Raw genomic sequence first — 27,545 nt, 5'->3', positions numbered from 1 at the left:
TTGGAGGACAGCAGGGATCCCTCTATGTGTGTTTGGGATGATCATTTCGGGGTGTGACCAACTCCACGCCACGGCAAGTACTTCCCTCCTAATACTATGAAAGTACCTGCTGCTCTAATTCCACTTTTTTTTTTTTTTTTTCACTCCCCTATTTAATGAACAGACAAACGCACTTGTGATAAGCCTTTTACTGCAACACCAGACAGAGACATCTCCTCAGGAACAGACAATGATTTTGCACCAGCCTTTCCAGCCGGCTGCCGTGCACCTGTCCCGTACGACCAGACACAGTGGGGGTGCTGTGGGAGGATAATAGGGGACCGGTAGGGGACCAGGGGTCCGGTGGGGGACCGGCGGGGGTCCCTTCACCCTATTCTACCGAGAAAAGCCACCGAGGGGCTCCCCTGGCCGGTGCCCGCCCGGGGAAGGCAGCGCTGAGGCGGCGGCCGCCCGCCCTCACCTCAGGGCTCGCCTCAGGGGCGCCGCGCCATGAGGGGAGCGGGGCGAAGCTGGGGGGACAGCGGGAGCCTCGGCGGGCGGCAGAGGGCGCCCCGAATTCCGCCAGAGAGGGGCCGGGAGGAGCCTCCGGCTCGGCTCGGCCGAGGAGGGAGGGAGGAAAGGAGGAGAAGGAGGAGGAGGAGGAGGAGGAGGAGGAGGAGGGAGCTGCCACGTCCTCTGCGCCGAGCGGCGCCAGCCCCGCGCCTCACTCAGCCCCACGTGTGGCGGAGCGGGGGAAGTTGCGGCGGGGAGCCCGGACTCTGCCCCTCGCTGGCCGCCCGTCCCTGCTCTCAGGAGGGCGCAGCTCCGAGTAAGGACTCGCGGCTGTCCCGGGGAGGAGGTGGAGGGGAGGGAAGGGAGAGCTGAGGGGGGAGCGGTCGGGGCTCCGGGAGCCCGCTCCGGGCTCCTCCCGGGGGGAGCCGCCGAGCTGAGGGGCTCCGGGCTGGTTGGCTTGCCGAGGACTTCCAGGGGGGCTCCGAGTGCTCCAGGGAGGTTAAAAGCGGAAAGTTTTGAAGTGGGGGGAAGCGGGGAGCCGGCCCCGGGAAGGAGGGACCCGGCTGTGAGGCGCCGGGGGCGGTCCGGCCCCGCCGGGGTTGAACGGCGACCCTGCTGGAGGGGGGATCCGTGAGGAAAATAACTCTTGGAAATGAGGAAAAAAACTCCTCAAAAGGCTCGAAACTTCCTCATCTGGCGTCTATTTCTTTAATTTCGCTTCCTCATTCGCGAGCGTGTGTGAGGAAGGACCGAGACCTGTGTTTAAGCAGCCGGCCGAGGGGGGAAGTAAGCTCGGGAAAGCATTAAAAGGTGACCCAGGGGAAAGAAAAATACGATAATCCCTTCTGAGTGCAAATATGCTGCTTTTACCCCTTCCTTAAGTGCATTGGATTCATTTGTTCGTGTGTTGTCCCTGCCGTGTGCTGCCGTGAGTTCAATTTGTAGCCTTTTTCGGGTCTCTGTACAGTTGGGTACCTTAAAAAATAATTTACTTTCCGCTGTGTTTCTAAAGCCGTTATGCTTCACACCTTTTAAGACGGTAGGGAAAATAAATGTTGTCATGGTGTGGAGATTTCCATATTTCTATTCTGTGGTCCTGCCCCAAATTTGTGTCAGGTTTTTGCGGTCTCAAGCGGTGCCCGGCTGCACTGGGGCCTCCTGGGGATTTTCGTGATCCTCTCAATTTGGAAAACCTGATTGTGTGTTATTTTTAGGTCTGATGAAATTGTCTCCTTTAAATGAAACAAAAGTCTTGTAGTACTTCCCTGACACCCTGTTTAAAAAAAAAAAAAAGTTTCTAATTAGTGCATTTTTAATAACTTTATCTCTCTTCTAACTGCCTTTAGTGGCCTATTTATACCACGCAGACCTCCTAGACTGAAGTTAAGAAGAAAGCAGGTTTTAGACTGTTCTTAAGCTCTGTAGTTAGAAATTTCACTCATCTTTGTCAGATAAATGAACAGCTCGTTGTTATAGCAATTTTAGTTGTTACTTTCCCTCATGATATGCAGGAAATGTAAAAGGGACATTTACCAACAGGGATCTGGAGTGTGGTTGTCAAATACTTTTTATAACGTAGGAAATTCTAGGAACTACCTGTTTCTTCAGTGCTCTTTCCAGCAGGGACTCGCACAACTGTTATCTTCTGCTCCTCAAGAGGGTTTTGGCGAAGCTGTTGACTGCAAATGCAGAGTGATATAGAAGAGCATGGACAGCACTGATACAGACAGAGGTAAAAATGAGCCTTTTACAGAGCTCTGGGCATCTTCAGAGGCTGCCAGGGTGGCCGTCAGAAAGCCCTGTTTCTAGGGAGTCCTTAGCAGATCACTCTCCGGGGGTGCGACCAGTGCTTGCAGGCCAACAGAACTGTCCCTGTTTTGCCCCGTGAGAGGTAATGGACACAAACTGAAGCCCAGGAGGTTCTGGTTCCATATGAGGGGCACTTCTGTACCGTGAGGTGACAGAGCACTAGGACAGGCTGCCCAGAGAGGCTGTGTGGTCTCCTTCTCTGGAGACATCCCAAACAAGCCTGGCTGCCATTCTGCACAACGTGCTCTAGGTGATCCTGCTCGGCAGGGGTTGGACTGGGTGATCTCCAGAGGTCGCTTCCAACCTCAGCTGTTCTGTGACTCTGTGGGTGACTTTGCCTGAGACAAGATCTTAGCAGTGTCAGCGTGTCCATGCCTGTGGACGAGCTCCTGGGCTGTGAGGTGATCCCAGAGCACTGGGCTTGAGCGGAGGTTGCGCTGTGTGAGGCAGCTGCCCTCAGTCACATTCCTAGCTGCTCTTGTGGAGGTGTGCACAGCAACAGGTGAGAGAGTAGACGATCTCCTGGTCACTGCCTTATCAGTATGCTAGCAAAATTTTATATATATACTTAAACTAATTATGTTTTTCCATGCATTAAATAGGCAGTGAAATGCTTTTGCATATCTATACAATATACATGCTAATTAGGTGGTATGAGCTATCTTAGCGGATGGTCCATAGACTCCACAGTAGATCTTTTGGCTGTGGCACTTAATGCGTAAGGTAACAGTTTATTTGTTCATTTTTGTTACAAATTTTCCTTCTCCCTCATCTTTCTCCCTCATGTGTTACTTTGAAGCCCAACGAGACTTGGCCTGGTGCTGTGTGCCTTACCTAGAAGCAGTGCTGTAGAGAAACTGAAAAGGGAGAGTTTTCTCCACGAAGAGTTGCAGGAGACCTGCCCTGGTTCAGCAGGTAGCAGTGCTGTCATGGGGACTGCACTTAAAGGAAGATTAATTTATCTTTTACAGTGGTATCAGGGCTTGAGAGAACTGAGCACGAATTCTCTCTGCTGAATTGGCTGGGTTTGCTTTTACTCTTACAGTTGTGTGTCCCAGCTACTCCCAAAGAGTCTGAGCTCTTTGAGAATGGATCTGGCATTTCTTGATTCAGCTATTAGGTCTGTGTGCTCTGGAGCAAAATGATCTGTCTGTCTCCCTGCTAGTTTCTCCAAGCACTGCAAGAAGTATCTGTGGATTCATTGATGTCCTGTTGTCCCATAGCGATTTGTGTTGCATGCAGATCTGAGCTGCTCTATTTTTTTGTGATAATTGTTTGCTTTCTGACAGCACAGAAAGATTTCTGTAATATCTGGCAAAGAGATCTTGGCTGTTGTCTTCTCAGGAGATCTCCTGGTGTTAATTGCTATATGGGTTCTTTAACCAGGTGGCATTTATTTATTTATTTATTTATTTTACAAAATAAGAGGTCCTGAGGGGCCTCTCTGATTGTTATGTTTCTGTCCATCCTCCCCCCCGCCCCCAAATTATTATTATTATTTTAATAACTATTGCAATATCAGCTTTCTTGTAAGTGCTTGGGAAAGCCGAGAAGTTACCTTCCTTTCAGCCCATACGGGAAGGAGTTGTGTTGACAGATGTGAGCTCTGTGAGGATTTGCTGAGCTCTTAATCCTGTTTGTGGCTAATAGGCCACGCTAATGTGGAAGGGCATCTCCTTCAGTGTATAAAGGTCTTAACTGCTGCTACCTTGGGGAAAGGTGCAGTTAAAATCCTGTAATTGTCTTAGCAGGAGTGGCAGTCCCAGAGGTTGTCGGTGTAAACCTCTGCAACAGTGCAGGCCTCCACCCCTACTTTTTTATTTTTTATTTTATTTTTTTTTTGTGAGAGAGAATTTTACTTGTTAAGACAAAGCCTGAAATAATTGCTGTAGGCAGTAGAGGAAGGAGGCTCTGCACACTGGATGTGGCAGACAGCCAGAGATGGATATTTGTGAGCCCTTTAGGCACACGTGTATCTTGAGGGGATGAGAATGTGTGATAATATTCTCTTTGTTGTCTTTTGCCCTACCCCTGGTTTGGTCTCAGGGTTTTTTATTCTTCTCCATCCTGCTTTGTTTGATTTCTTTTACAGTGTTTTCAGTTTGCAAAGAACTTGGTCACTTCTTTCTCCCTTTGAAAGGTGAGCTCTTTGCTTTTAGATGTCAACGTGACTGGAAGTTTCTGGCCACCTGTTATCATTAGAAATCATGGAGAATTTCTCGAAGCGCAGGGCATGCCCTGATTGAATTGTTCTGTGTTAAAGTTCTGAAGGGCTAAGCATAATTTTAAGTATATTAGCAACTTGGCAGAAGCTTCCCTGCCTGGTCCATCAGTATGCTGGTCAAAACCCAAGCTAAATAAATACTCTGCACTGATAGCATGTTCCCTGCAGTTCTGTGTGAGAGCAGAAGACACCACTGTCCACCCTGTGTAATTATTACGTGCTGTTAAAGCACCTTTACTGGGGCCAAAGGAGTTTTGTGTAGTTAACTAGTGATGCTCCTAGGGGCCGAAAGGCTTTTGAGCAAAGTAACCTTTTCCTTGTTGCTAATTTGCAATATTAAAGACACGTGCAAGACAATGAGTGACTTCAGATCTCTGCTGAAACCAAATGGTTGATGAAACCAGGACTAGGTGCATACATGGAAGACCGAGAGTGATTTGTGGCACTGCTCTGCAATGTACAGGAAGCTCATTTTTTTTGGTTTCTCTTGAGTAGAGGTAGCTAACAGTGCCAAAAATACCTTTATTTTTGCCTTTATATCAAGCACTCACTATAATAGCTGCAAGGGAAGGCTTCTGTGACCGTAATGTATTCCTTCTCTAACCGGCTTATAAAAATTGGACAAAATAATAGGGAGACTCAGTGGAAGTGTCAATCTTGAGGAACTCTCCTTTTCTTTAAACAGGTGGTAATGATAATGCTGGGCTTTTCTCCGTCCTTCACAGCTGCCTGTGGACTTCCTGAGGTGAAGGGGTTTAAAAAGAGGTTCTGCATGCAGGTAGAGTGAGCGGGCTCTGGCCCACTCAGGTGGGTATTGACTGCTAGAGAATTATGGCAGAAGGTGAGGAGACAAAAGCCCAAGGTTTTGTGAAGTGGCCAAACCTGTGGTGGAAGAAATGCTGAAACTCATTATCAGACTCATCAGTGCTTGGGAGCTGGGCTGGAACGTGAACCCGTGACTGTTGCCTTAAGCCTCAGTGCCAGCTAGCCTCTTATCTGCTCCCTTTCACAATTTTTAGTTTATCTCCTGTTTGGATTGCACATGTTTGCCATTAGACTTTTTCTAATGATCCTTTTCTTTGCACTCCAGTTATCTCTGTATTTCTTCCCTTTTTACCCCCAGCTGTTTTTTTGTCACTTTGTCTAATATTTTTAGTCGTATCGTTAGATTTTTTTTTTTCCCTCCCTCTGTGTCTCCCTCCCACAATGTTGTTTACATTAGTTCTTCCTTTACTTTCATCTTCTTATATTTTTCTCCTTTTAACTCTCATCCTTAGAGGAGCCAGTTTTACTTTTGGAGACCAGCCCTTTTGTATTGATTGCCAGCTGCTTTTATTGCAACTAATTTGCATTCTCTGCTCTCATTGTGCTAGACAGAGGACTAGTGATTTTGAGTAGAGCTCTTTCCCCAAAGGCTTTGCTCAGAAATTGTCTCAGTATTTCACAAAAAGAGTGGAAAATAAAGAGCAGCATCAGTGCAAAAGCTGCTTCTGCCTAAACCAACATGTTTGTGCCTTTGTCACATGAAGAGCAGAAATGTGGCCGGCCCTGCTGCAGGCACGAGTAACTTCTCCAGGATGAAGTGAGCTGGAGGCGAGGACGGCAGATTGCTGGAGCATTGGATTTACTTACATGGGCATCCCTTGGACTTGGCACTAGGAACCCCTTAAAACTTCAAATAAATAAATAAATACATAAAATAAGACCCTTAAAAATAAGTCTCTTAAGAAGTGGACCCTTAAAAATACTGATGGACCCTTAAAAATAAGACCCTTAAAAGCCTTAAAGCTCTTAAAAAAATTAGTAAGAGTGCAAATATACTGTGGTTAAAGGGCTGAAGAGCTATGGCTGCGTGATGATATAATTAGGAGAAAAAATGAAGCAGGTTAGGGTGGGCTTTAACACTCCAGGTAGCACCTGCCTTCAGTTAGGCTCTCTGATAAGGGTCTAAGGGTCCTTAATAAGGCTCCCGGAGCCTTATATTGCTACCTATAAAACCCTCGTGTTCAGCCCATCTTGATGTGGGCCTTTGTACCGTGTTAGAGCTATTAGATAATCATGCCTTGGATGTACCAAACCTCGGGGTGTATTCATCTTGCGCTCAGACTGCTTTCTATTTATAAATTGGTCTCGCTGCTTTTCCACCGTATGTCTTTCTTTCTTTTTTTTTTTTTGACACCTTGGCTTTGTATCCTCAGAGAGCAGTTCTCTGACCACGATACAGTGCTTCGTATCAGGCCCGGAGAGGAGGCGTGCTGTATAAATGTGTTATTAAAACTCACTGAAGCTTTTTACCTCTAAAAAAGTTCATTTCCTAGCTTGCCTGCCTCCTGGTTGTTAGATGGCTGTAGCATCTTCTGCTTCATGTAGCGTCTTTGTGTCATGAAAGACATTGTGCTTGGTCTTGCTACCCAAATAAAAGGATGACAGAAATAAGGAATGGTTCAGATGAACCTTGAGGAATACGCTTGTAGTTGTTCATTTTTACGACCTAGAGACCTTTGCACTTACTGTACTGGGTCTCTCCACAACCCCACCCCACCTGGCACTGCGGTGCCACCTCCCTAGCAGTGGGAAAGCACAGTGCTAAATTTCAGGGTAGTTTAGGACAGAAACTGCAGATCTTAAATGGCTGGAAGGGGTTAGGTGGCGACGCTGCATGGCACTACAAAAACAGGTTCACTGAACTGACACTTTAAAGGAGTGGCCTGTAGCTGCAGTATTATGATCTGTGAGGTGTGTTTGAAGGCACGGAGTTATTTGTGTGGAAGGGCCTTAGCCTGGAGGAAGGGGGTGCAGGTCAACATCTTGCCTAAACGTCTCGGTTTGGGACTGCTTCTCAGGAGCCTGGATGCAGAACTGAGATTATTTCAGTCTGCAGACCGAGCCTTAGCCAGCTTCCCTTCATTGTTCAAATCTTTCCCACAGTGGTAAGAGAAACATTTGACAGGATAGAAAACACTGTATGTGAAAGTAAGATTTGCCCTGAAATCTGATTGCCTTGAACCACTTCTAAGATTTTTACACGTTTAAAAGTTGGAACTGGCTCTCTCTTTTTTCTGTTGCTAGTTTATTTTGCATGTTAACTCATTGTACAGTAATTTCTAGCAGAAACACTTCTGCCTTTTTTTTCTTCCTTAATGACATAAGTTGGGGAAAAGGGACTGAAAGATTTGTATACGAGCATTTCATTTTTTGTCCATATCTTCCAGCTATAGCACTGCCTTCCTGAGTGGGAGAATCAGAAAGTGAGACCTTTCTGTTCTGTGTCCAGGGTAAAACACAGAAGCCAGCAGTAGCGGTTGGAGTGAGAATCCGTTTAACTTTGTGGACCCTCGCCCTTGTTAAAAACAGGATGGGTTATTGCTACTGAACGTGGTGTGTTTTTTTTTGATTTTAAAGAAAGTTCTTAAATTTATTACATGTTTAAGGGGGAGCAGGGGTTGTTTCAAACACCCAAAGAAAGTTGTAGGAATAAATCCTTGCAGGAAATTCAGTTGCAGGCTGAAATATTCAAGTCAGTCTGTATTTATTAACATGAAGTTCCTCCCAGGCTAATTATCCCCCTCCCAACACTGACAGCAGGTAGCTACACGGTGCCTTGCAGACGCACCTCCACTTCTGTCTACACTCCTAAATAATTAGATAGGAGTTGGATCTTGTCTGTAAGCCTCCTAGCTTTGCTATTTCAGTGCTCAATTGAAAAAGCAGCACTGAGAGGCTGGCCTTTTTAGCTTAGGCACAGCACTGCTCTAACAACCTGCTGCAGCTTTTGAACTGGAGCAGGTTTGCGTCAGATCTCTGAACAGGAGTGAGGAAATTTGGGACCAGACGTTCCCCACAACCGGTAAGTTTGGGAAACTGTTCGGTGGTGTTCGTGGCCCTTCCTCATCCTCTGTACTTGCTCCTGAAGTGCCCAGCTGCCAATGAGAAGGTACCCGTGCACTTGATGCTTACATTTTTAATGCCTGGCTGCATTTTCTTGGCAAAGATTGGTTTTCCAATGCCTCTCTCGCATCAGTGCAAAGAACTCATTGGCCCCGAAAGCTTTTCTGCTTCATGCACTTTGACCTTTTCAATCACTTTGTGTTTTTTTAAGGATACAGCCCTGGATAATTTACAAATCCTGTGTTGCTGAGCTAAATGACATTTAAAAAAAAATATTTATTTATTGGGAGAAGGGTGTGTGCTTTGATGATAAATGTGTGTTTTTCTCTGTATGACTTTATCTTTGCTCTGTGCCACACGATCGTGAAGGAGAAATTCAGCACGAAGAGGCCTTCTGACAGGTTTTGGCCTTAGCAGCCCTTAGAAGCGCAGGAGAGGAAGAATTAAGAGGAAGAGCTGCAGTGTGCAGAGTCTGAAGAATTACCATCAGTATTTCCAGTCCCCGTTTCGTGTGATGTGAGGAGAAAGTTGACTGAGGATGAAATCTGAGAGCTAGATAAGGCCCCACAAGCAGCAGAAAGCTTTCTGGGCTGTGCTCAATCTTCTAAAATACAGTTTAAGAAACAGCCAACAAAATATGTTTTCCAGGGGCTGAAAAGATTTCTAGGTGGTGATTCCTGTTCATCTGTAAGCTTCAAATGCATTTGATAATCCCCATAAAATGTGATTCAAAAGTATTTTTAAGCTTAACCTTATTTTAATTAAAAAGAGGAATCATGGCAGGATATTCCACATTGCATGTTTGCTGAACCGCATATGCTAGCTAGATAAATGACAGGAAATTTTTGCTCTCTGCTGTTTATTTGCTGCTGTCTTTGGTGCCAAATTTTAGTTGTTGCAGGGTTGTTTTCTTTGGGAATTGAATGGGGATGCATTTTTCGCTGAATATTTTCATTCTGGGAATGTTTTCATTTGTCGTGTGAAAATGATACAATGCTGCGTTACCAAAAATAAAGAAAAGTTAGGTTGTAGGCATGACTTGTACTGTCACCTGCTTTTTTTCATGTAATAATTTCAGTAAAGGCTGAAGTTTTGTTAGTCTTGGGGAGATTCAGTTGCTTTCCAAAATAAATATTATTTATGAAAGTTTCTTTCAAGTTATCTCCGGGAGAGTGAACAGACGAGGTGGCGGGTATATGATGTTTCCTTTGGAACATACCTTTTCCAAATGTATTTTTAAAGGCTGCTAAAATGTTTCCTGCCTGGGAAACCAAGGAAGTCAAGGCGAGAAGGAGGGCATGGCCATGGCTCTTACTTGAGTGCTGTGGCGTTTCTATGACTTCCATCTCCTACGCAGCTACAGGCTCTGCAGGAAGGGGATGTGCAACTTGTGCTGCAAACTTTCAGGTTTCCTTTTTCTGCGAGCACGCTGGTTTCTGGCTGAGCCACTCTGGCTGCTGGGCTGTCTCTTTTCATCTTCCACTGCCCTAGAAGTGTCGTGGTCTCCACAGGTCCTCGCCACCCTGGGTGGTTAAAGATCTCCTCCCTCCAGCCTCGTGCTTCCAGCAGCGTGGCAGCATCAGCGATGTGCCAGTCCCTCTGAGTTCTGCTGCCGGTGATATTTCTTGTGAATAAAGTGTTGCTGTTACAGAATTCCAGGGAGCCCTGAATATAAATGTATCAATTATGTGTCAACACAACAGCATCTGTCGTTGAAATTGGGTATCATTTATTTGGCATCAGCATAGCGAAGATTTGGCTGGCAGCCAGGGTAAAATATTCCAGCAGCAAAAGCTGCAATGGGAGCCATCTCTGAAGTAATTCTCTGAAATTCAGGTGCTCTAACATCATCTCTTAATAAATTCGTAGACATTAGGGACCTTAAGCAAAAAGCTTTTCAGGTTTCAATTCATGTCTGGTTTTATTTCTCTTTCATGTTCAATTATTTTTTTTGTTCTTGCTTTCTGAAGGGATGCAGACAAGGTGCCGGGATGTATGCACCCTGTGATTTGAGATCCTTTTTTTTTTGACTTTGCATTTCATATTCCAATGCTTGTTTATACAAAAATTCCAAGCGAGTGCAATCGGTGATAGCTGCTCTGGGGAAACTTTGCTTAACTGTGAAAGAGGCAGGGCTTTTACGATAGGAGAGTTAGAAACGATATCTTTTCTCCTCAAAGATTAGTAATTATTTTTTTCATCTTGCTCTCTAATCTTGCTTGCTTTTTCTCAGACCTTACCTAACTAAGTTTCGTGCTCCCAGAGATGTGAGTGAGTCAGAAAGGTAATTTCAGAAAGTTAGGAAACCCCCAAGTCTGTTGGACACCCTATTTGTCAGGGATGCACTTGCTGTGGCTCAGTAAGTGTTTTAGGGCACCTGCGGGAAATCAGAAGGGGATCCCTTTGCTTTTATGGAGGATTCTTATCAGCCTCGAAGGAGGTAAAGAAGCAACTCCTCTGTTGAATGGAATAGCTTGTAATGGCCAGCTGTTGGCTTCTGATGTAACTGTCTTGGAAAAAAAAAATATAGGAGGCTGCAATTTGTCAAGCAGAAAACGTGTCAGAAAGATTTGGAGGTCATGGGATGCCTCCGCATTCCTGCCTCGTTTCTTTTAACTGGCTGGGCTCCAACAGTCCCTGTCCCCTCACCACGTTAATGCTCTTCACTTGTGTGCTGAAGAATCTCCGTTCTAGGAAAGCGTTAAGAACAATGCAGAGATAAAAGTAGTTGGCAGAAAATATGCATTGGGTTTTCAGTGCTGGGAGAAAGGCTTGTAGAATAAAGATGAGCTTTTCTTATTTATTTTTTTTTATTTTTTATTTTTTTTTTCTGTGAGGTTTGAAGTCCTGTGAAGTTCAGTTTCTCTCAGAGGGGGGAGAACACCGAAAGGGAGGGAGGTCTATGGCAGTCTCTGCATCTTAATCGAGTCAGTTTCTGTTTGGGTAGAAAAGAAATAGTAAATTTGGATTAACTCTTAACTTTGTCCTGTCAGAAGGAATCACAAGCCTGGAGTTCAGTAATGAAACCTCTTTAGGAAAATCGATGCTGCCTTATCCAAGCTCAATTCATGCAAGAGGGCAGCTCTGCTGCTGCCCTGGCAAAGCCTGGATGTAATGATTAACCTCGTTGTGACCGCTCACCTGACTGCTGCCTTTCCACGCGGTATTTACGTAAGCACGAGCCGAGCTGATAGTGGAATGCTGCAGCACAATTGTACGAGCTATTTGGGGGAAAATCTGTTTCCAAATCCTACGTGCTGCGTGCATCAGCCCCGCTGAAAGCGAGGGAAGCCCGTTCAGAAATCCGATGAGCCGTCTGCTCTCCAGATGAGTTACAATCGCTGTCCGACGCGGCGTTCAGCAGGTATCCTCGTGAGAGCTCCCAGAAGTGTGGGGTCAGCGGCGCTGCTCGAGAGGAGGGAGAGCGTGCTCCGTGTGAGAGCTGCACAGCCTGAGGTCCAAGGTTCAAAGCAGAGTGGGGTCACGCAGTAGCCGGTGTGCTTGCTGCAGCTCTGATCGCCTCTGTGGCTTTCTGCAGCTTAAAACAAATCCACAGTTCTTGTATTTACCTCCCAAAGCTCTGTTTCAGAAGTAGCTTTAGTTAATGAAGTAGCCTGTAAAGTGTAAATTGTGGTTCTCTTAAAGCAGAGAATATCAGGAGGAGTAATCCTAATGCCAGCTGTACCTAACTCCCTAAACCAGGGATCTCAGCCCACCTGGGATACGCAGATGCTCGTGTCCAGGGAGAGACCTGCCCGAAACCAGTGGGTACCAACTGAGACGAGCTGCCAGACTGGAAAGGAACTCGTTTTGCTTTCTTCATCTTCAGTTCTTCCCACACGTGCATGTCCAGAGGTTTATGAGCCATGCTGACTTGTTGCTACCACAATGTCCCTTCTTCACCCTTAGGAACTGACACGTGCTATTTGGAAGTGCCCTCACATTAAATTTGGGGGCCTCTGAATCTACTTTTGGCTCTGCAGCTCTCGCACCGAGGCAGCGCAGCTTTTACCTTGAGGACCAGCCCATGCGGAGCAGTTGGCAGAGACAGTCCAGCACGTATCCAGTCAGCCCTGGAACCTTACATAAGCCGTTCTCCATCCACTTCCCTCAAGGAGAACTTGGATGATTAATATTTATATAAAAGCGTTCGTGTTTCCACAGTGAAACTGCCTCACTCTCAGAAGTGGCTTGTCCCTTGGTGGCTTGGTGTGAAAACCCTCGCAAAGGCTTTCAGCGGCGCTGCCTCCAAGACAGGCATCAGCAGAAAAAACTAAGGTCGTCTCTAATTCGGTATTTCATTTCATGAAATTGCCTACTTGGAGAGAAATAAAACATTTACATGTATATTAACCAATGTTTGCCAGCTCCTGGAAGAAAGCCAGTTCTCCCAGGGCCAAACAAACACTGAGTGAATGAGTAATAATCTGCTATTGTCACTCCTAATTTATGGATGGGCTGATAGAGCCATGTTTGCCATTTTAAGTTGTCCTATTTGCTTGAAAGGCTCAAAATCGTGATTAGCTATCAGCCTGGAATTGTGGAGGATCCACAGCGTGCCCGCTTATAGCTGATCTGCTGAATGTAGCTGGTGCAAAACTTCCCAACCTCCCCATGAGATAAGAAGTAATCGTGGAAGGGGATGAGAACACGTGAAGTTTACAGGAGTTTGGGGACTCCCATTTGGAAGCTGCGCCTCTTAAATGACCCTCAAGGTCCCTGTGCCTTGTTTATTTTTTGAGGAAATCTGTTTTATCTCATTCGTGTTGGTACAAAGTTAAAAATCTGCGGATTCCCGAGATAATGGTTACATTGAGTTTGTGTGGTTGATAAGTAAGAAGAAGGAGAGCACCATACCGAGGACTTCACAAAGATGGTTTATTGTGTCTCGGAGCCTTTTTATTTGCTTAAATTTTCAAGAAATGCAGTAAAAAAAGTTTTTGAAAACTTCATTTTACACATTTTTGCGTGCTTTCCTAAGCTAACAGCAATCTTTGCAAGATTGGGATGATCGAAAACAGCAACAAGATTGTTTTATTTTTATTTTTTTGGCTGAGAAAGCTGCATGTTTTTTAAAGGGAATGCTTAAAATCCGTCTCGTCTGAGGCCCCTGTTCAATACTGCAGAGAGGCAAGTAGCACAGCATCCCTCTGGAGCAGGACCTGAGGCACAGAATCACTCCTGAGATGAAATTCTCCTCGGGCTGTCCTGGGAATTTGTCTGCGAGATGCTACAACACCGCCCCTGAACACAGCGGGAACTGGAGGAGGATTCCAGACCTCACAGGTCAGCTGCCCCGGGAAAATCCACGGTGCGGAGATGAGACCGATAACTGGTGTCCCTCTTAATGACCTGGCTCCCATCCACATCTTTTAGCCTTAATTGCATTTCCTTGCAGCTTTTTCCTCCGCGTGCTGGTTGGGAGCTGACCCAGCAGAGGCACCTGGGGCTGGGGCTCCCTCTGAAAGGTCAGCCCCGGGGTTTAACCCTGCCCTGCAGAGCCTGAGCTGCCTCTTGGTGGTCACAGGAGCTTTGATAAGACAGAAAACTCATTTATCTCTGATTTGAGAGGGCAGATAACACGGGATCCAAGCCCTGTGTCTGCTGGGCGATGGGCAGGCTCCTCCCAACAGCCATTCCCTGCATGCCCACAGTTCCCAAACCGCCCACGGGCCCTACAGATGTAAATTGTTGCAGGTTCAGGGGAAAACCCGAAGCGATTTGCTTGCTGAATGCCTGCCCTTGCGTTTAGCCAGAAGATAGCCTACGAAATGTGGCTGAGGTGAGCGAGGAAACAAAACCAGCTGCATTTTTGAGAGCAGGTCAGTTGGTTGCTGATAGAAATGAGAAGAAAAAAAGACAAAAACAACACACACAACAAAACCAAAACCCACAAACCCTACCGCATGGAGGAGTTTCTTGGAATTACTCCAACGCAGGGAACTCCTGAGATTAATCTGCATCAATCTCCAGGAAGAAAGAAAGAAAGATGCCTGCTCAGGTCTCAGCAGCAGCAGGTGCCCGCGGTATTATAAATAGAAAGCAACACAAATTGAGGTGCTTATTCAATTTGCCTTTGTGATGCCTTGAAGAGTTGTAACGGAACAGAAAAACCACTGCAGGAGCTGGCTTAGGAGGGTGCCTTAAATACCTGCGCTGCCAAAGAAACCAGAACAAGTTAGAATAATGGGTAGGCTTGTTCAGGAGAAGTTATCTAGCAGCGATTTGTCCCTGCCACAGAGAGGGTGACTGAGAGGTTTGGAGGGATGTGACTGAGCAGTGGAGGGCTTAATTTTTTGGACAGTTTTAGTGTGGTGTTGAGTTTTAATGCATTTTCCAGGAGGTTGCACAGTAATCCTTTCTAGAGCTTATGCCGCTCAAGTTTGCCCTTGTTTCCCTTTTCCCCTTTCCCCTAGCTGACCAAAATTAATTCTGTGGGAAGCATTCACGCTTGGGAAACGGACGGGTTCAGAATGCTTGCTGCCTTTTTGGATAAGGCTTTGGTGAGGGTTATATGGCATTCAGAGCTTTCTAAAGCTGTTGAAACCCTGTAGGGTCTCCCCAGCGAGGTAGCTGAGCAGAGCAGCTAGGAAAGTAAACCAGCTCAGAGCAGCAGGCTGGACTGGCAGAGAAGCCATTAAAAATGAATCAAAACCTGTCTTTTTTTTTTTTTTTTTTTTTTTCTTTCTTTCTTTAATGAGATGCTCAAATTGATTTAATTTGGCAGGGAGCACACTGGGAAACCGCAGTGTGGGAAACTCAGCCCGCACGTTTGGGAGCCATGAGCCAGCCTGTGCGAGGTGCTGGGGGCTGCTGCCCCCGGGGGGGTGAGGTGTGCTGTGGGGCGGTGTCACAGATCTCCTTGGGTCCTGCACCCTCCAAAGCAGCTTGTGTGCCACAGCAACCTCTTGATGTGACCTAGCTGTGGTTAAAAGCTCTGGAACAGGAAAGTTTGGGTCTGCTCAGCGGGGAATGAAGCCGGGACGCTGCGCTGGGGGCACTGGGGGTGACTTTGAGAGTGCTGAGAACACAGCAGAGCACTTGAAAAACAACCCAAATGGAAAGGAATAAATGTGAAGGGAGCAAATGAACGCTGTTAGGTAGGGAATGTCATGTTTTGGTCTGGGGAAGTGCTTAAGATCACTCGTAATTTGTGGTGGCTGAATTCTGGTGTGGAATCAATAGCTGCTTGCTGAGCACCAAGAGCAACTTGCGAGTTGTCCTGAGTGTCCTGAGCAGACGGAAGGCCCTGGCAGAGGGCACAGCCAGCGGTGGTGCCAGAGCAAAACTGCTGAGGCAAAACCAGGTTTGTGTCCGGGGGCTGCCTCTGCTGGGAAACTCCCTTTGCTTCGAGCACGCGAAACTTTTCGTTCATCCATCTCTTTTTAATTAATTTATTTTTTTTAGGTCTTAATTAAACTTTCTGCATCGGAATTAGTTTGCATTAATGTCACACTGTCTTGTTATGTGCAAATTGACAGACACTAACAGGGATTTGATCAGCCTAATCCAGCTGTATGTAATTATGTGCCTTCTCCTTAAATAATTGCAAGCAGAGTCTATCAATCACGGCAGGGAAGCCTGCTGCGTTATTGTAATGTGGGATTGTTTAGTGAAATGCAATAAGGCTGCAGGTTTAAGCCGGGAAGTAAACAGAATGAGGTTTTAATGAGAGCAGTGATAGGAAGACCAAACTCCCCACCCATCCTGTGTTGCGAGTCTCAGTCCTCATCTTCCCGTCCCCCCAAAGGTGTCCTGATTGCGTTGTTGTCGCAATGTTTGAGCACACTGCTGTGATTTGGAAGGAGCCTGGGGAAGCTGCAGGTTTCTGGCTGTCAGAGGAGTTCCAGCCTCACCCGTGGTGCTGTATTAATGCAAGGTGGGTTTTGTTTCACTCACTGGTAACTCGATTACCCGGATCAGCCAAGGGAGTGCATAAGGCAGCAGAGGTGGAAATGAACTCAGCCACACCACAGCAAAGCAAAACACTGTGAGGTGCTTGCCCTGCTTGGAAAATGAGGAGCTGAGGGAGGCTCCTTTCCTGCGGAGATGGGAAAGAGGTTCCCCTATCACACACACTTCAGTTTGGGTTGACTTCTGTGTTAGTTCCTCTGTCCCGTCCTGCAGCCCTCCCCTGGCATGTGCACGAGAAGGGAGAGACAGGCCCGGTGCCAGCAGCCTTTCCTCACCCTCCTACTGAAAACCCAGCTGTGCCAAGAAAAGCTTGAAAAACCAGAACTTCAAACAAGCCCCGAAACGAGTGAGTTTGAGATCACAACCCCTTGTTCGACTGCATCCCGTTCCAGGACACTTCGTACCTCAGCAAGCTTCACTGTCAGGGCAGAGTTGCCCATTTTGCCCTGCAGGACTGGCTCGGGAGGCTTTCAGGAGCCCAGATATACATTAATTTTGATTTCTGTTATCGTGGAGAGTTCGTAACGTGAGCCAGAAGAGGGAGATTTCCCTTTGTGCCTTCCGAGGAGGCTGCTTCACAAGAAATCTGAGTCCAGCATTCACGGAGTGTCGTTGTTTCTAGATGTTGTCCTGGTGTCTCTCAGCTTTCCTCCTCTGTTGGTCAGTCTCCATCATTCCAGCAGCCCCGCTGCCACCCCAGGCTTATCCCTTGGGTTTTCGTGGTTTTAGGCTCCACAATCCGTTCTTGCTATGGGCACGGATTTTTTTCCCTGCCAAGTTTTAGTCGGGACTGACTCTTCAGTGCCCAAGTTTTAATGACAGCGGAGTTATAACGAAAAGCAGCGACAGTCCCTCAGCTCCTGTGTTTGCATTACAAAACCCTAACGTCAGCCTTCAGACTTGTAGGCGTTCTGCCTTGCTCCTGTCTGGAACTTAAAAAAAAGAGAATTTCCCATTTAGGATTTAGGGTTTCCCATCGCCAGCTCAGAGGGTGAGTGCTGCAGGGGTGGCAGCTCGGTTTGTGGTGCTGAGGTAGCCGCGAAGTGAACCTGGGAAAGCAGCACATGAATTTCAAGGAATGTGACACCGGCGGCTATTGGGTTTATTTAACGTGGCTATTTAGAAGCAGTTTGGATTTCCATAAATGCAGCGGACAGATAAATGTCTCACCTCTGCCGGATTTTTGTCAGGAACAGCTGAGAAAGCAAGTTTGCAAGAAAGTGGCTGAGCAAACACGTGGTGTGAGGTCGTGTGCTGGGTGCTGTGGGTTGCTGCCCCTCCGGGCAAGATCATCCGTGGCTGTAGATGCGGAGAATGGCGAGGTTTTTTCTTCCAGCCCAGCCTTGGGAACCAAAATCAGGCAGTGACAAAAATTGCATGTTTGTTTTCCTTGTGTTTTCGGTAAATATGATTCCTGCTTCTTCACCAGACTGCCTCTTGCAGAGGCTGTCTTGATACCGAGTCTTTATTATCCGCATGGACAAATCTTGGTTATTTGTCCCTCTGTTTGTAGAGCAAAAGGACTTGCCTCTTTATTTTTTACTCAGTTTTCTGCTGTTTCTTTGCCACATTCAGGGCAGATCGGATTGCTCTGCACTGGATGCATGAGTCTGAAATGCCATCACCTCGTCTCTCTTCAACAATTCCCCCCCAGATGCAGAAATCCGTGGCTTTTTGTTTCTAATACAGATTGCTTGCTGCCTCCCAGTCCTCGGGATTGTGAAAATCGTATGGAAACAGCTTTTTGTTTTGACGGCCTCGCAGTCCCTGACTTCCTGGCAGTGCTCAGTGATGGCTTTCATTTCCCAAACGCTGCGAGGAGTTTGGAGACTCTCAGAGCTCCATTTGCAGTAAATGGGATGTTGCAGTAATGACGGGGCGACACAGATGTAGGGCTGTAATTTGGAAAAAAAAAAAAGAAAAAAGAAAAAACCACAACCAAAAACTCACCCCCCCACTTTCACTAAAAAATAATGTTAAACCGACTTCAAGCAGCATCTTAATAGTTCTGTATCATTATGTGCGTAATTAAAAGCTTTTGCCCTGGAAGAGGGGGGTTGTTTTGACTTGTTAATCATAATTCTTTGCTGCAGTGAAGTCGGCTGAGGTAGGTTCATACGGTATTAAGGATCGGCTTCATGCCGTGCTGCGAAAATCCATTTCTCACAGAGCCAAAATCTTTCTCTTAATGCTTTTCTTCACTTTTAGCGCTCCGAAGTCGTGACAGGTAACGTCACCGAAACATGAAGATCTCAAATTTAGCACTGCGAGTATTATCTTTGGCTGCTCGCCGGCTCTGCTGGATAACTTCTGTCTGGGAGCAGCGGGCACGGTGACCCAGAGCATCCCATAGAGCAGGAGCCAAAGTTCCCCGTGTCGTGGTGGGCTCTTCCCACACTCCTTCCGCACTCAGTTGCCTTTGTTTCAGCAGGGGGACAGCTCGTACACGTTAAAAGTTTATTTTTTGAGCAGATAATGGCTGTTTCTCCGTGTTAATGGTCCCCCGGAGCTGCGTGTCAGCGCCAGAAGGAGCTGTCCTGCAGCTGGAATTGCTCACTTCATCGCGAGGCTGCTGGAAGTGGGTCTGGGGGAGGAGGGAGGGAGGGTGTGATGGGGATTAAAGCCTTACGTTAATCTTCTGGGCAGGCCCGCTCATTAGGGTTCAGCTGTTTCAGTCAAATTGACAGATCTCTGCTCCATCCATCTCCATCACCCACACAAAGGGCTGCACAGAACATTTTGCTCCTTCGGAGCCTGTCAAATAATAAAGATTTTAAAACTTCTGTTACACTGAGTGTTTAAAAAGCAGCGTGATTGTGCTTGGACGTGGTTGGGAATGTAGCCGGACAGTAAGTGCTGCAGTTGGATAAAAAATGCTAGAATCCTGCTTGTTTCTTTTTTATTTCCCCCCTCGGAGTCAGGTTTGCAGGAGTGTGAGGTGCCTGGTGTCGCACAAAAAACTCAGGAGCAGTTTTGGCTTCTGACTGCAGGAGCTGGGTGTTGGCAGGTCTGAGCTCTTCTGCAAGTCCCGCAGGGCACCCAGGTCGTGACCATCTGCAGGAATGCAGGGGAGATGCAAGGATTTGCATTTTTCTCTCACACCTGTGAAAACCGAAGCACAGGAAAAGCAAGTGGCGGAGCTGGACCTTGGCCTGGCTGGTCGGAAGGGCTGCGTGCAGACCCGAGGTCTCTGGAGACCCCATCTAGAGCTCCGTGCACACATCTTGCTGTTTGTAAATCTGTCCCGAGCTCCTGCTGAAATACATTTTAAAATTCTATTTTGCTGCATCTCTTAAGCTGGCCAAATCACGTTAGAAATGGGTGACCTTGCCGGTGCTGTCATCGCAATGGCCAGATCTGAGAGCTGCAGGAAAGCAAATCCCCCGGCCAAAATGTGGCGTTTCACCTGGAGGTGAAATCAGCTGTGGAGTAAACCTGTGCTCCGTGGGGCAGCCCGAAACAAGCCTTGCTTTTACTAAATTTTACCCGGGGCTTGGATAACAACGCCGCACACTGTTCAATCATTTAAAAAAAAAATAAATCGTCTGTGTGGTTTCAAAGGCAGGAAATAAAGTGGGGTCTAAGCAGCAGCTAGACGTTAACGAAGGCGGAACCGTGACGCTGTTATCCCTGCCAAGCTGCCGGCCGCAGGCACCCCGAGGTGGCCGGTCCCTGTGCCACGTTTCCTTCAGCTGCCACCTCCTCGTGGTGGTGGCCTCTTCCCATCCCCGGGGCTCTGCTCCTGTTCCAGCCCCCTTGCAGGGCGCTGCAGTGCCCTGAAGTCACGAACCTGGCAACAGAAACAAGGAACAAGGCGATAGGTTTGTGGGTTTGGCTTCTTCCTCTTGACTTGCTTTCGGTTCTGGTGTGTCCTGGTGACTGGGACCTACTGGGTTTTGGGGCTTTTTGACGCTGCAGTAAGGCAAAGAGCGTTGTCTGCTTACATATCTTGTGTCCTTTTTCCTTCCCGTTGGCAAGCAATTTGGATCCAGCGCATCCTCCTGGTCTCCTGTTCTGTTGTTTGTTTGTTTGTAATGGCTCATTACAAACATACGTGGCCCTAGGGGGATATTTAAATGATAAAAATTAATTCTCGTCGGGTTGTTTGTTTGAATTTCAAGCCGATTTGCTGTCCCAGAAATGTTACAGTGTCGGGAGCAGGATCCTGGGGCCAGGTTAATCCAAAGTGGCTCACAAATGCTTGTAATTCGGGATTTGGAGAGAAATTATTCAGCTTAATGCGGTTAATACATTCACACTGTAACAGCAGTGAGAATAAGTTCCTCAGATGTCTAGACGTGTGATTACGCTAAGAGCCGATAAACGAAATCTGCCGGAGCTGGCTCTGCCTTTCCTGGTGCCCGGAGCAGCCACGTGAGGAGCTTCTACCTGCACATCACTGCTGGCCAGGGTTCATTTCACAACAACAGGAGGCAGCGGATTGCCAGAAATTCAGGTTGGAAGATTGCTGATGTGTGTTGCAGGCTGTCAGTCCCTGTAGGTTTTACCACAGCCTCGCCCCTGTTTAACCACATTTGAGTTGCCTTAAGGTGTTGCCAAATGCTTCAGCATCGCTTTGAGTAACTTCAGCGAGCCTGCTGACTTGTGCTGTTAGGCTTTGAGGTTGGCTCTGCAGCCCAGTTCAGAGTAACTTCACCCAGAAGTTAGAAAGCAGAGTGTTTTTACATGTAGAAAGCAGCTTGGATGATGGGCAGGGGGGACTGTAATCACACTGGCTAGACTTCGAGCCAGAACAGGAAAGTTGTGAGTCGCTATTATGTTAAGGACCAACATTTTCAGGTTTGTCTTCACTGCTTGAGCTTTCCAGGTTTTGTTCTGCTTGAAACCTTAGTTTTTCAGGGTCAAGTTGGAGCACTGCAGTATCAGAGAGAAGAGGCGGCCTCTGAAATGGCTGTTCCTAGCAGCTACACCCAGTCACTGCTTGCCATTCACAAGAGGAAGGTGAAGTTAAAGACAGAGTGTTGTGGGCTGCAGGTATTCCACTTCTGCGGGACTCTGTTAAAATTTTCTGTTGGTATTCCTGCAATTGTCCCAGCTGAGGGAGTCACTGACCAGCAAAAGCAGTGGTTGACCCAGTTTGGTGTTCATTTCCAGCCCTGGAGGTGGTCGAGGAGTTCCTAGAGAATGGGAGGTAACCTCAGGGGGATGCATACAGTGTGTGACTGCACTTGGAGTGGAAAGAAGACTCTCAGCTTCTGTTTGAGGAGAAAAGGCAAGTTTCCAGCTCTCCTGCAGAGTGAGAACGCTGACCACTGAGCTTGGAAATGTTTGCACAAGGCTGGAGTATACCGAGGCCATCGCTTTCTCATCACCCTTCTGAGAGCAGCTTGATCTGAGAGATTTTAAATAGGCAGTGCTAAGTAGGTTATTAATTACAGCCCTCCCGATGCTATATTATCTCCTTCTTGTCCGAGTTTGGCCTTTCCAGTGGGCGCGCAGGGTGATTCCTGGCCCGTGAAGCCCACGTGTGGCTGGTGAGAGGCCTGGAAGTGGATGAGGACGGCCGTGGCCCTTACTCTGCACAACACGGGCTGCAAACTTTCATTTTATGCAGCTGAACAGTTTGTAAGCACTGCAGGAACACGCCTGCACGTACCTGTACAGCGTCCTGGACCTTTCCTGTGGGCAAGTGTTAACTCCTGCAGAAACCACGCGGGCTCCTAGAGGCAGCAGGAGCCTGGCAGCAGCTCGCAGAGCCTGGCGGCCTTTCTGTGGTTCAGGTAGGATGAACCCTGAGGCTCATCTGGCTAACATCTCTAGGCTGGTTTCTCTGCAAGGCCACCTCTGCTGGTAGCAAAGCCAAATAGCCCGGTCTGCTGGCAGCATGTTTGAAGATGAGTGCCAGATTCCCAAACTGGAGAGCACCAGCTTGCAGCTCAAGTGGCGCTGACATTTGCAGGAAGGCTTCGTGTTCCAAGCCATCAGATGCTAGCTGGGGTATGTAATTAACTCGGTATCATTCTGCTTCACAATGAAATATTCAAAAGAGACTTGATGTTTCCACTGCCTGGGTAGCAAGTGATGCTGTGTAGAGCAAAGCAAACGTTTATTGTTCGAGAGATTGGTTTCATGGCAACTCCTGTTTGTTACTATGGCACGTGGAAAGTCCCAAAGGATTTCACTGTCCATCACTTCTTGGGTCTTGTGAGTAATCCAGACACAAAGCCCGCTGACGTGCACTAACAGTAGAGACGGAAAACAATATGAAAATACCTGAAATGCATCTCTAGTTATCCCAAGGGATAAACGTAAAGCTCTGTTTTGCATAGTAGTTCCTCCGGAGTTCGGTAACAAAGCTTGTGACCAGAGTAGGAGGAAAATGGAAACTGGAGGAGAAAAACAGAGGTTTGTTTTCCCCAGAGGAAAGCTAACAGTGAGTTGGAGAAGTGATTAACGAAACAAAAAAAACAGCCTCCCCCCAAAACACAGATTGCAGAAGTTGCAATACCAAAGATTTTCTCCTGAATCAATAAGAGATGAGGATTTGACGAAAGGAACAGGTAATGGCTAGAAATCAGGTAGTCCTACTTGACTGAACAGACTGGAACAGGGTGTGATGTATTTGCTCCATCCTGTTCCTATTTGCCTCCTCATTATGAAGTTCACTGATGGCTTCTGGTCTCTAAATACGTTCTGCATTTCAACTCTAGTGCTGCAGCTGGCAAAAGGAAGACTTTCTAAGACTTTCTAAGGCTTGAACTTTGTCTCCTCTTTTGAGAACCATCCCAGCCAGCCAAATTTCCCTTTTATGCTTTATCAACACTGAAAGGAACTGCTTGATTCAGAGGCCAAGTTGAATTTATGGAGTTTAAGATCGGAAGAAGCTGGCAAGGCGTGCACATGGGATGCAGAAGGAGCGACCCCAGGTGCCCATGGGTCCTTCACGCTGGACTTGTTCCTCTGGATGGCACGCAGGGAGGAGCTCGGACAGACAGACAGACAGACAGACCCGCTGGTTTGCTGTTCCACATCGTACCCGAACCAATGAAACATCTCGCCAACCTGACCGACTGGGTGAGATTCACAACAGGCAGCTGGCTGCAAGGAGGAGGGATGAAAAAAAGAACAAGAGCCCTTCTGCAGCAGCACCTCGCTGATAGGTGGGGATTCTCCTTTTGGACATGGGCTTTTTAGTCTGGCTTTGCTTCTGTCGTCAGGCTGACGAACAAGGCTGAGCGATAACATCAGCAGGAAGAATCTCACTTTCAGTGAAAACCACTTTTTTTTTTTTTAAGGTAGTCATAAGACAACTTGTAACGCTGACCAGGATGACACATCAAGAAGTCGTGCCTGTGGTGAGCTGCGAGCACGTTGCAGCTTTGCTTGTTGCTCTCATCACCTGCAGCAGCACGCTAACATCAGGCTTGTGCTGTGATAGAAAAGAGAGGAAGGAAAGAGGCAGTTGCAGTCACCCACTAATTTCGTCAGATATTTAATTCCCGGTACGTTAAGTGATGGAAAACCATCAGTTCCTATTCAGTTGAACCAAAAATTAACTGCTCAGCACCAGTAACTGTTCCACCCCAATTTGTGCTCAGCATACAAGTGCCCTGCATACAGCAGGGATGTGGCAAGGAGGAACAGAGCCAGCCCGCAGCCCTCTCCCTCCCCCAGCGCAGGCAGTGACTTACACAGCTGCAGGCAGTGTCGGGGGAGAGAAAAACTTCCCTGCGCCCTTGGGTTCGGTAACACAAGCACCTCCTAATTCTCCTTTCAGGAAGGCTTCACGTGGTGCGGTGTTTTTGTTCATCTTGCCTGATAGCTCCTTCTGCTTTTAACAACCAGTGCGGTTGATGCTCCAGAGCAACCAGCTTATTAATGACTGCTTGTCTAAGACAGCAATTTGTCAGCAGGCTGATTATCACTTAGGATGCTCTTTTTTTTCTTTTTTTTTTTTTTCTTTCTTTTTTTTTTTTTTTTCTCCATAGAAAAATGACAGCTGTAAGGAGAGGGAGAGCACTGAGTCATGTTATGGTTTAGGCTGTGTTCTGTAAGTTAAGCGGCTCCTTCTCCACGTCCCTTCCTGTTCGAGTACCCTTTATTCCCATAAATACCAGGTGTGGATGATAAATGCTTAATGCTTTTCCTTATTACAGGCTGCCTGCTCGCCCTTCCTGGTTCTGCAGATTTGTGGGGAGCCACAGACCTTTGGTTGGGAGCCTGCTGCTCTTACAAGAAGGGGCAGCTGGTGCTCTGTGTTGACGCAAGACTAATTCATGTTGTTTTCATTAAGTCTTTAGCTGTGTTATCTTGTTTGCCTGGGAGGATGAAATGTATGGTGCTGGGCTTTGTTTCCAGCTTAATACAGGGCGAGTTCAGTGCTCCTGGGTGAATGGACACACCACGACGAGCTGCTGTAGCTTATCCTGGGGAAAGTGTTGCTGGACATCAAGGCCCTGGAACGTGTCCAGAGCAGGGCTATGAAGCTGGTGAAGGGCCTGGAGCACGAGTCCTGTGAGGAGCTGAGGGAACTGGGGGGGTTTGGGCTGGGGAAGAGGAGGCTCAGGGCAGACCTCATTGCTCTCTGCAGGCACCTGAAAGAAAGGTGTGGGGACCTGGGGGTCGGCCTCTTCTCACAGGTAACCAGTGATAGGACCAGAGGGAATGGCCTCAAGTTGAGCCAGGGGAGGTTCAGGTTGGAAATGAGGAGACATTTCTCCTCAGAAGAGCAGTCAGGCACTGGGACAGGTTGCCCAGGGAGGTGGTGGCGTCACCGTCCCTGGGAATGTTTAAGGAAAGGTTGGATGTGATACTTAGGGACATGGTTTAGTGGGTGACATTGGTGGTAGAGGGATGGTTGGACCAGATCATCTTGGAGGTCTCTTCCAGCCTTAATGATTCTGTGATTCTGCGATGAAGTGAACGAACACGCTGCCATTCAGTTTCATTGAAAAAAGACGAGTGGATATTGATGCCAGTTAGGGAAAAGCTTTACCAAATGAAGCTGGAAATAGTTTTAATAACTGTATTATATATGTAGATTTTGCTCAGAAGACTTGCACTTTTCCCCCTTCTCTTGCAGTTTCTCGTACAGCCAGCCAGCTGAAGGAGACGGAATATTTCAGCCCCCTGCTTGGAGAGACCTTGGCCCGTCTTCTGCAGCTCAACTCCCCTCACTCCTCCACTGGCAACCGAAAGATCCTCAGAGGAAAATGAGGCAGCTAAGAGGGAAGCCCAAAAAAGAGACCTCCAAAGACAAAAAGGAGAGGAAACAGGCGATGCAGGAGGCCCGGCAACAGATCACCACCGTAGTGCTTCCCACGCTGGCTGTCGTAGTACTGCTGATTGTGGTGTTTGTTTATGTCGCAACTCGCCCAAATACGACTGAATGATGCGGCGTTGCAGACTTTCTACCTTCGGGGTATTCATGCTTTTATCAAGAGCCAAAAGAAACTCTCTGCCACTCCTGATACTTTACAAAAGAACTTGCTGGTGTCTTCGGTCTTTTCTCTTGGTTAGGGTTCCACAGTTTCTCTTTAGGAATGTAACATAAAACGTATTAGTGAATGTGCCAGTACGTTTTATGGTCCAGTTCATGTGCCTTTCAGACTTTTAAAATGGTGTTTTTCTTAAATCTGTTTGAAGTTCTATATTGTAAGAGGAAATTCTGTTCTGCTATAAATTTGTAAAGAAATCAGCGTTCAGCTTTTATCACTGCTATGGATAATGTTGCTCCCATGAGCTCTTGTCTGTCTATTTCAGAACTTCCAAAGAAGTACATTTCTTCTTTGTACTTAATGTCATATGAAATGCTTTGATTCAGAAAGGATATATTTATTTTTTGAATAAAAGAGAGAAGTCTTACTTGGAATGTTATTTTGCAAAAAAAAAAAAAAGAAAAAAGTGGCTTAATTGTGAAAGCCTACACTGTGTAATAATTTTTTTCATTAAACACTATATAGTTCACTCAAAAATAATTTCTTTTTTCGCAACGAGATGAAAACATGGAACGTGAATGCTTCAGGATCCACCAGATCCAGGAATATCAGAAAGGTTGGAAAAACAGATTTTCTACCATTTCTGCCATTTATGGTGAAATCACGAGTACCTACATAAACACAGAGAGTTGTTTATATGAATGTTAAATATTTAAATCCATAAAGTGGCAATAAAAGGTGGTTTTGGATACAGCCTTTGGTTATTTTTTTCCATTTTATTTTACATTTCATAAGGGAAGGAAAAGTGATGGTATAACTCTAATCTCTTTACTGAAGTGAGCCACTGTCCTGTGAAATCCCCTTCCTCCCCTGACTTAAAGGGAGCTTCGAGCACAGTTTAGGCAGTTTTAGCCTCAGAAGTCAAACTATAAATTCTGTTTAAAACGCTTGAGTAATTCTGTATTTTTCTACAGCCCTTTCTAGTCCAAATATTTGAAGGCACTCAGCAAGCATTAAGTTTCGAAAGACTTGGGAGGAAGGAATTTGAGAACTCTTGACTCTTGCTTAAATACAGACCAAGCAAGCAAGAAAGTGATGCTACAGCGTGTGGGAGCACAGCAGGGCGTGCTGCTGTGCAGGCAGGCAAAGACTATGCCCATCTTTACATCAGGTGCCACCTTCTAGTGGTCCCAGTGAGCTTGGTGGGACTGTTTGTAGGTCTGCCTGTGAAAAACTGGGCTCTTGCCCAGTTTTAACCCAAGCATCAACTCAATGCGTTGTTCTATCCCTTTGGGTAGCCAAAGCTGTTTTGCAAAAAAAAAACAAAAACAAAAAACAAACAAACAAACAAAAAAAACAACTCAGCAAACATAGGCAAGCAAATACAGCTTCCTGCATTAGGCTCTGCCCTAAGGCAAACATCCCTGAAGCGTGGTGAGCCTGTGACCAGGTACCAACCAACCCAGCTCAGGAGGGGACGTGTACCCAGTTGTTACGCTGGGATGGCCGCTGCTGTTAGTAGTGCCTAGAACTAAACTGGCTCTGCAGACCGGGTTGTTTTTGAGATACGAGATCTGCTTAAAGCTGAAAGGGAGAGTTTGGATAAATTATTAGGATTTGTTTTGTTTTGTTTTCCACCCAGTTGGCAGCGCAGTTGGGATGGCAGCACAGTAAGTGACACAGACAAGATGGTCACCCAGCCGCACGCTGAAAATTTTCTGTGCTTTTGTGCTGAGAGCTGCTCCTTCCAGTTGGAGAGATCCAAAGTAGGGCTTTTATTTTAATATTTTATTTATTTTATTAGTTTAGTTTAGTTTAAT

General features: G+C 46.8%; 1 protein-coding gene across 1 annotated transcript; it reads left to right on the top strand.

The window, feature by feature from the left end:
* Positions 1–671: 671 nt before the first annotated feature.
* On the top strand, positions 672–26,474 carry SMCO4 (single-pass membrane protein with coiled-coil domains 4). Its single transcript, XM_084282197.1, has 2 exons — positions 672–808; positions 25,371–26,474. The coding sequence occupies exon 2, from the start codon at positions 25,501–25,503 to the stop codon at positions 25,678–25,680; it is 180 nt and encodes a 59-aa protein (XP_084138323.1). The 5' UTR covers positions 672–808; positions 25,371–25,500; the 3' UTR covers positions 25,681–26,474.
* The last annotated feature ends 1,071 nt before the right edge of the window (positions 26,475–27,545 follow it).

This window comes from Netta rufina (assembly GCF_964035555.1).
Source record: "Netta rufina genome assembly, chromosome: 1".
Taxonomy (NCBI): domain Eukaryota; kingdom Metazoa; phylum Chordata; class Aves; order Anseriformes; family Anatidae; genus Netta; species Netta rufina.
Note: the sequence above shows the minus strand (reverse complement) of the source record. Positions and strands in the feature narration are given on the sequence as shown.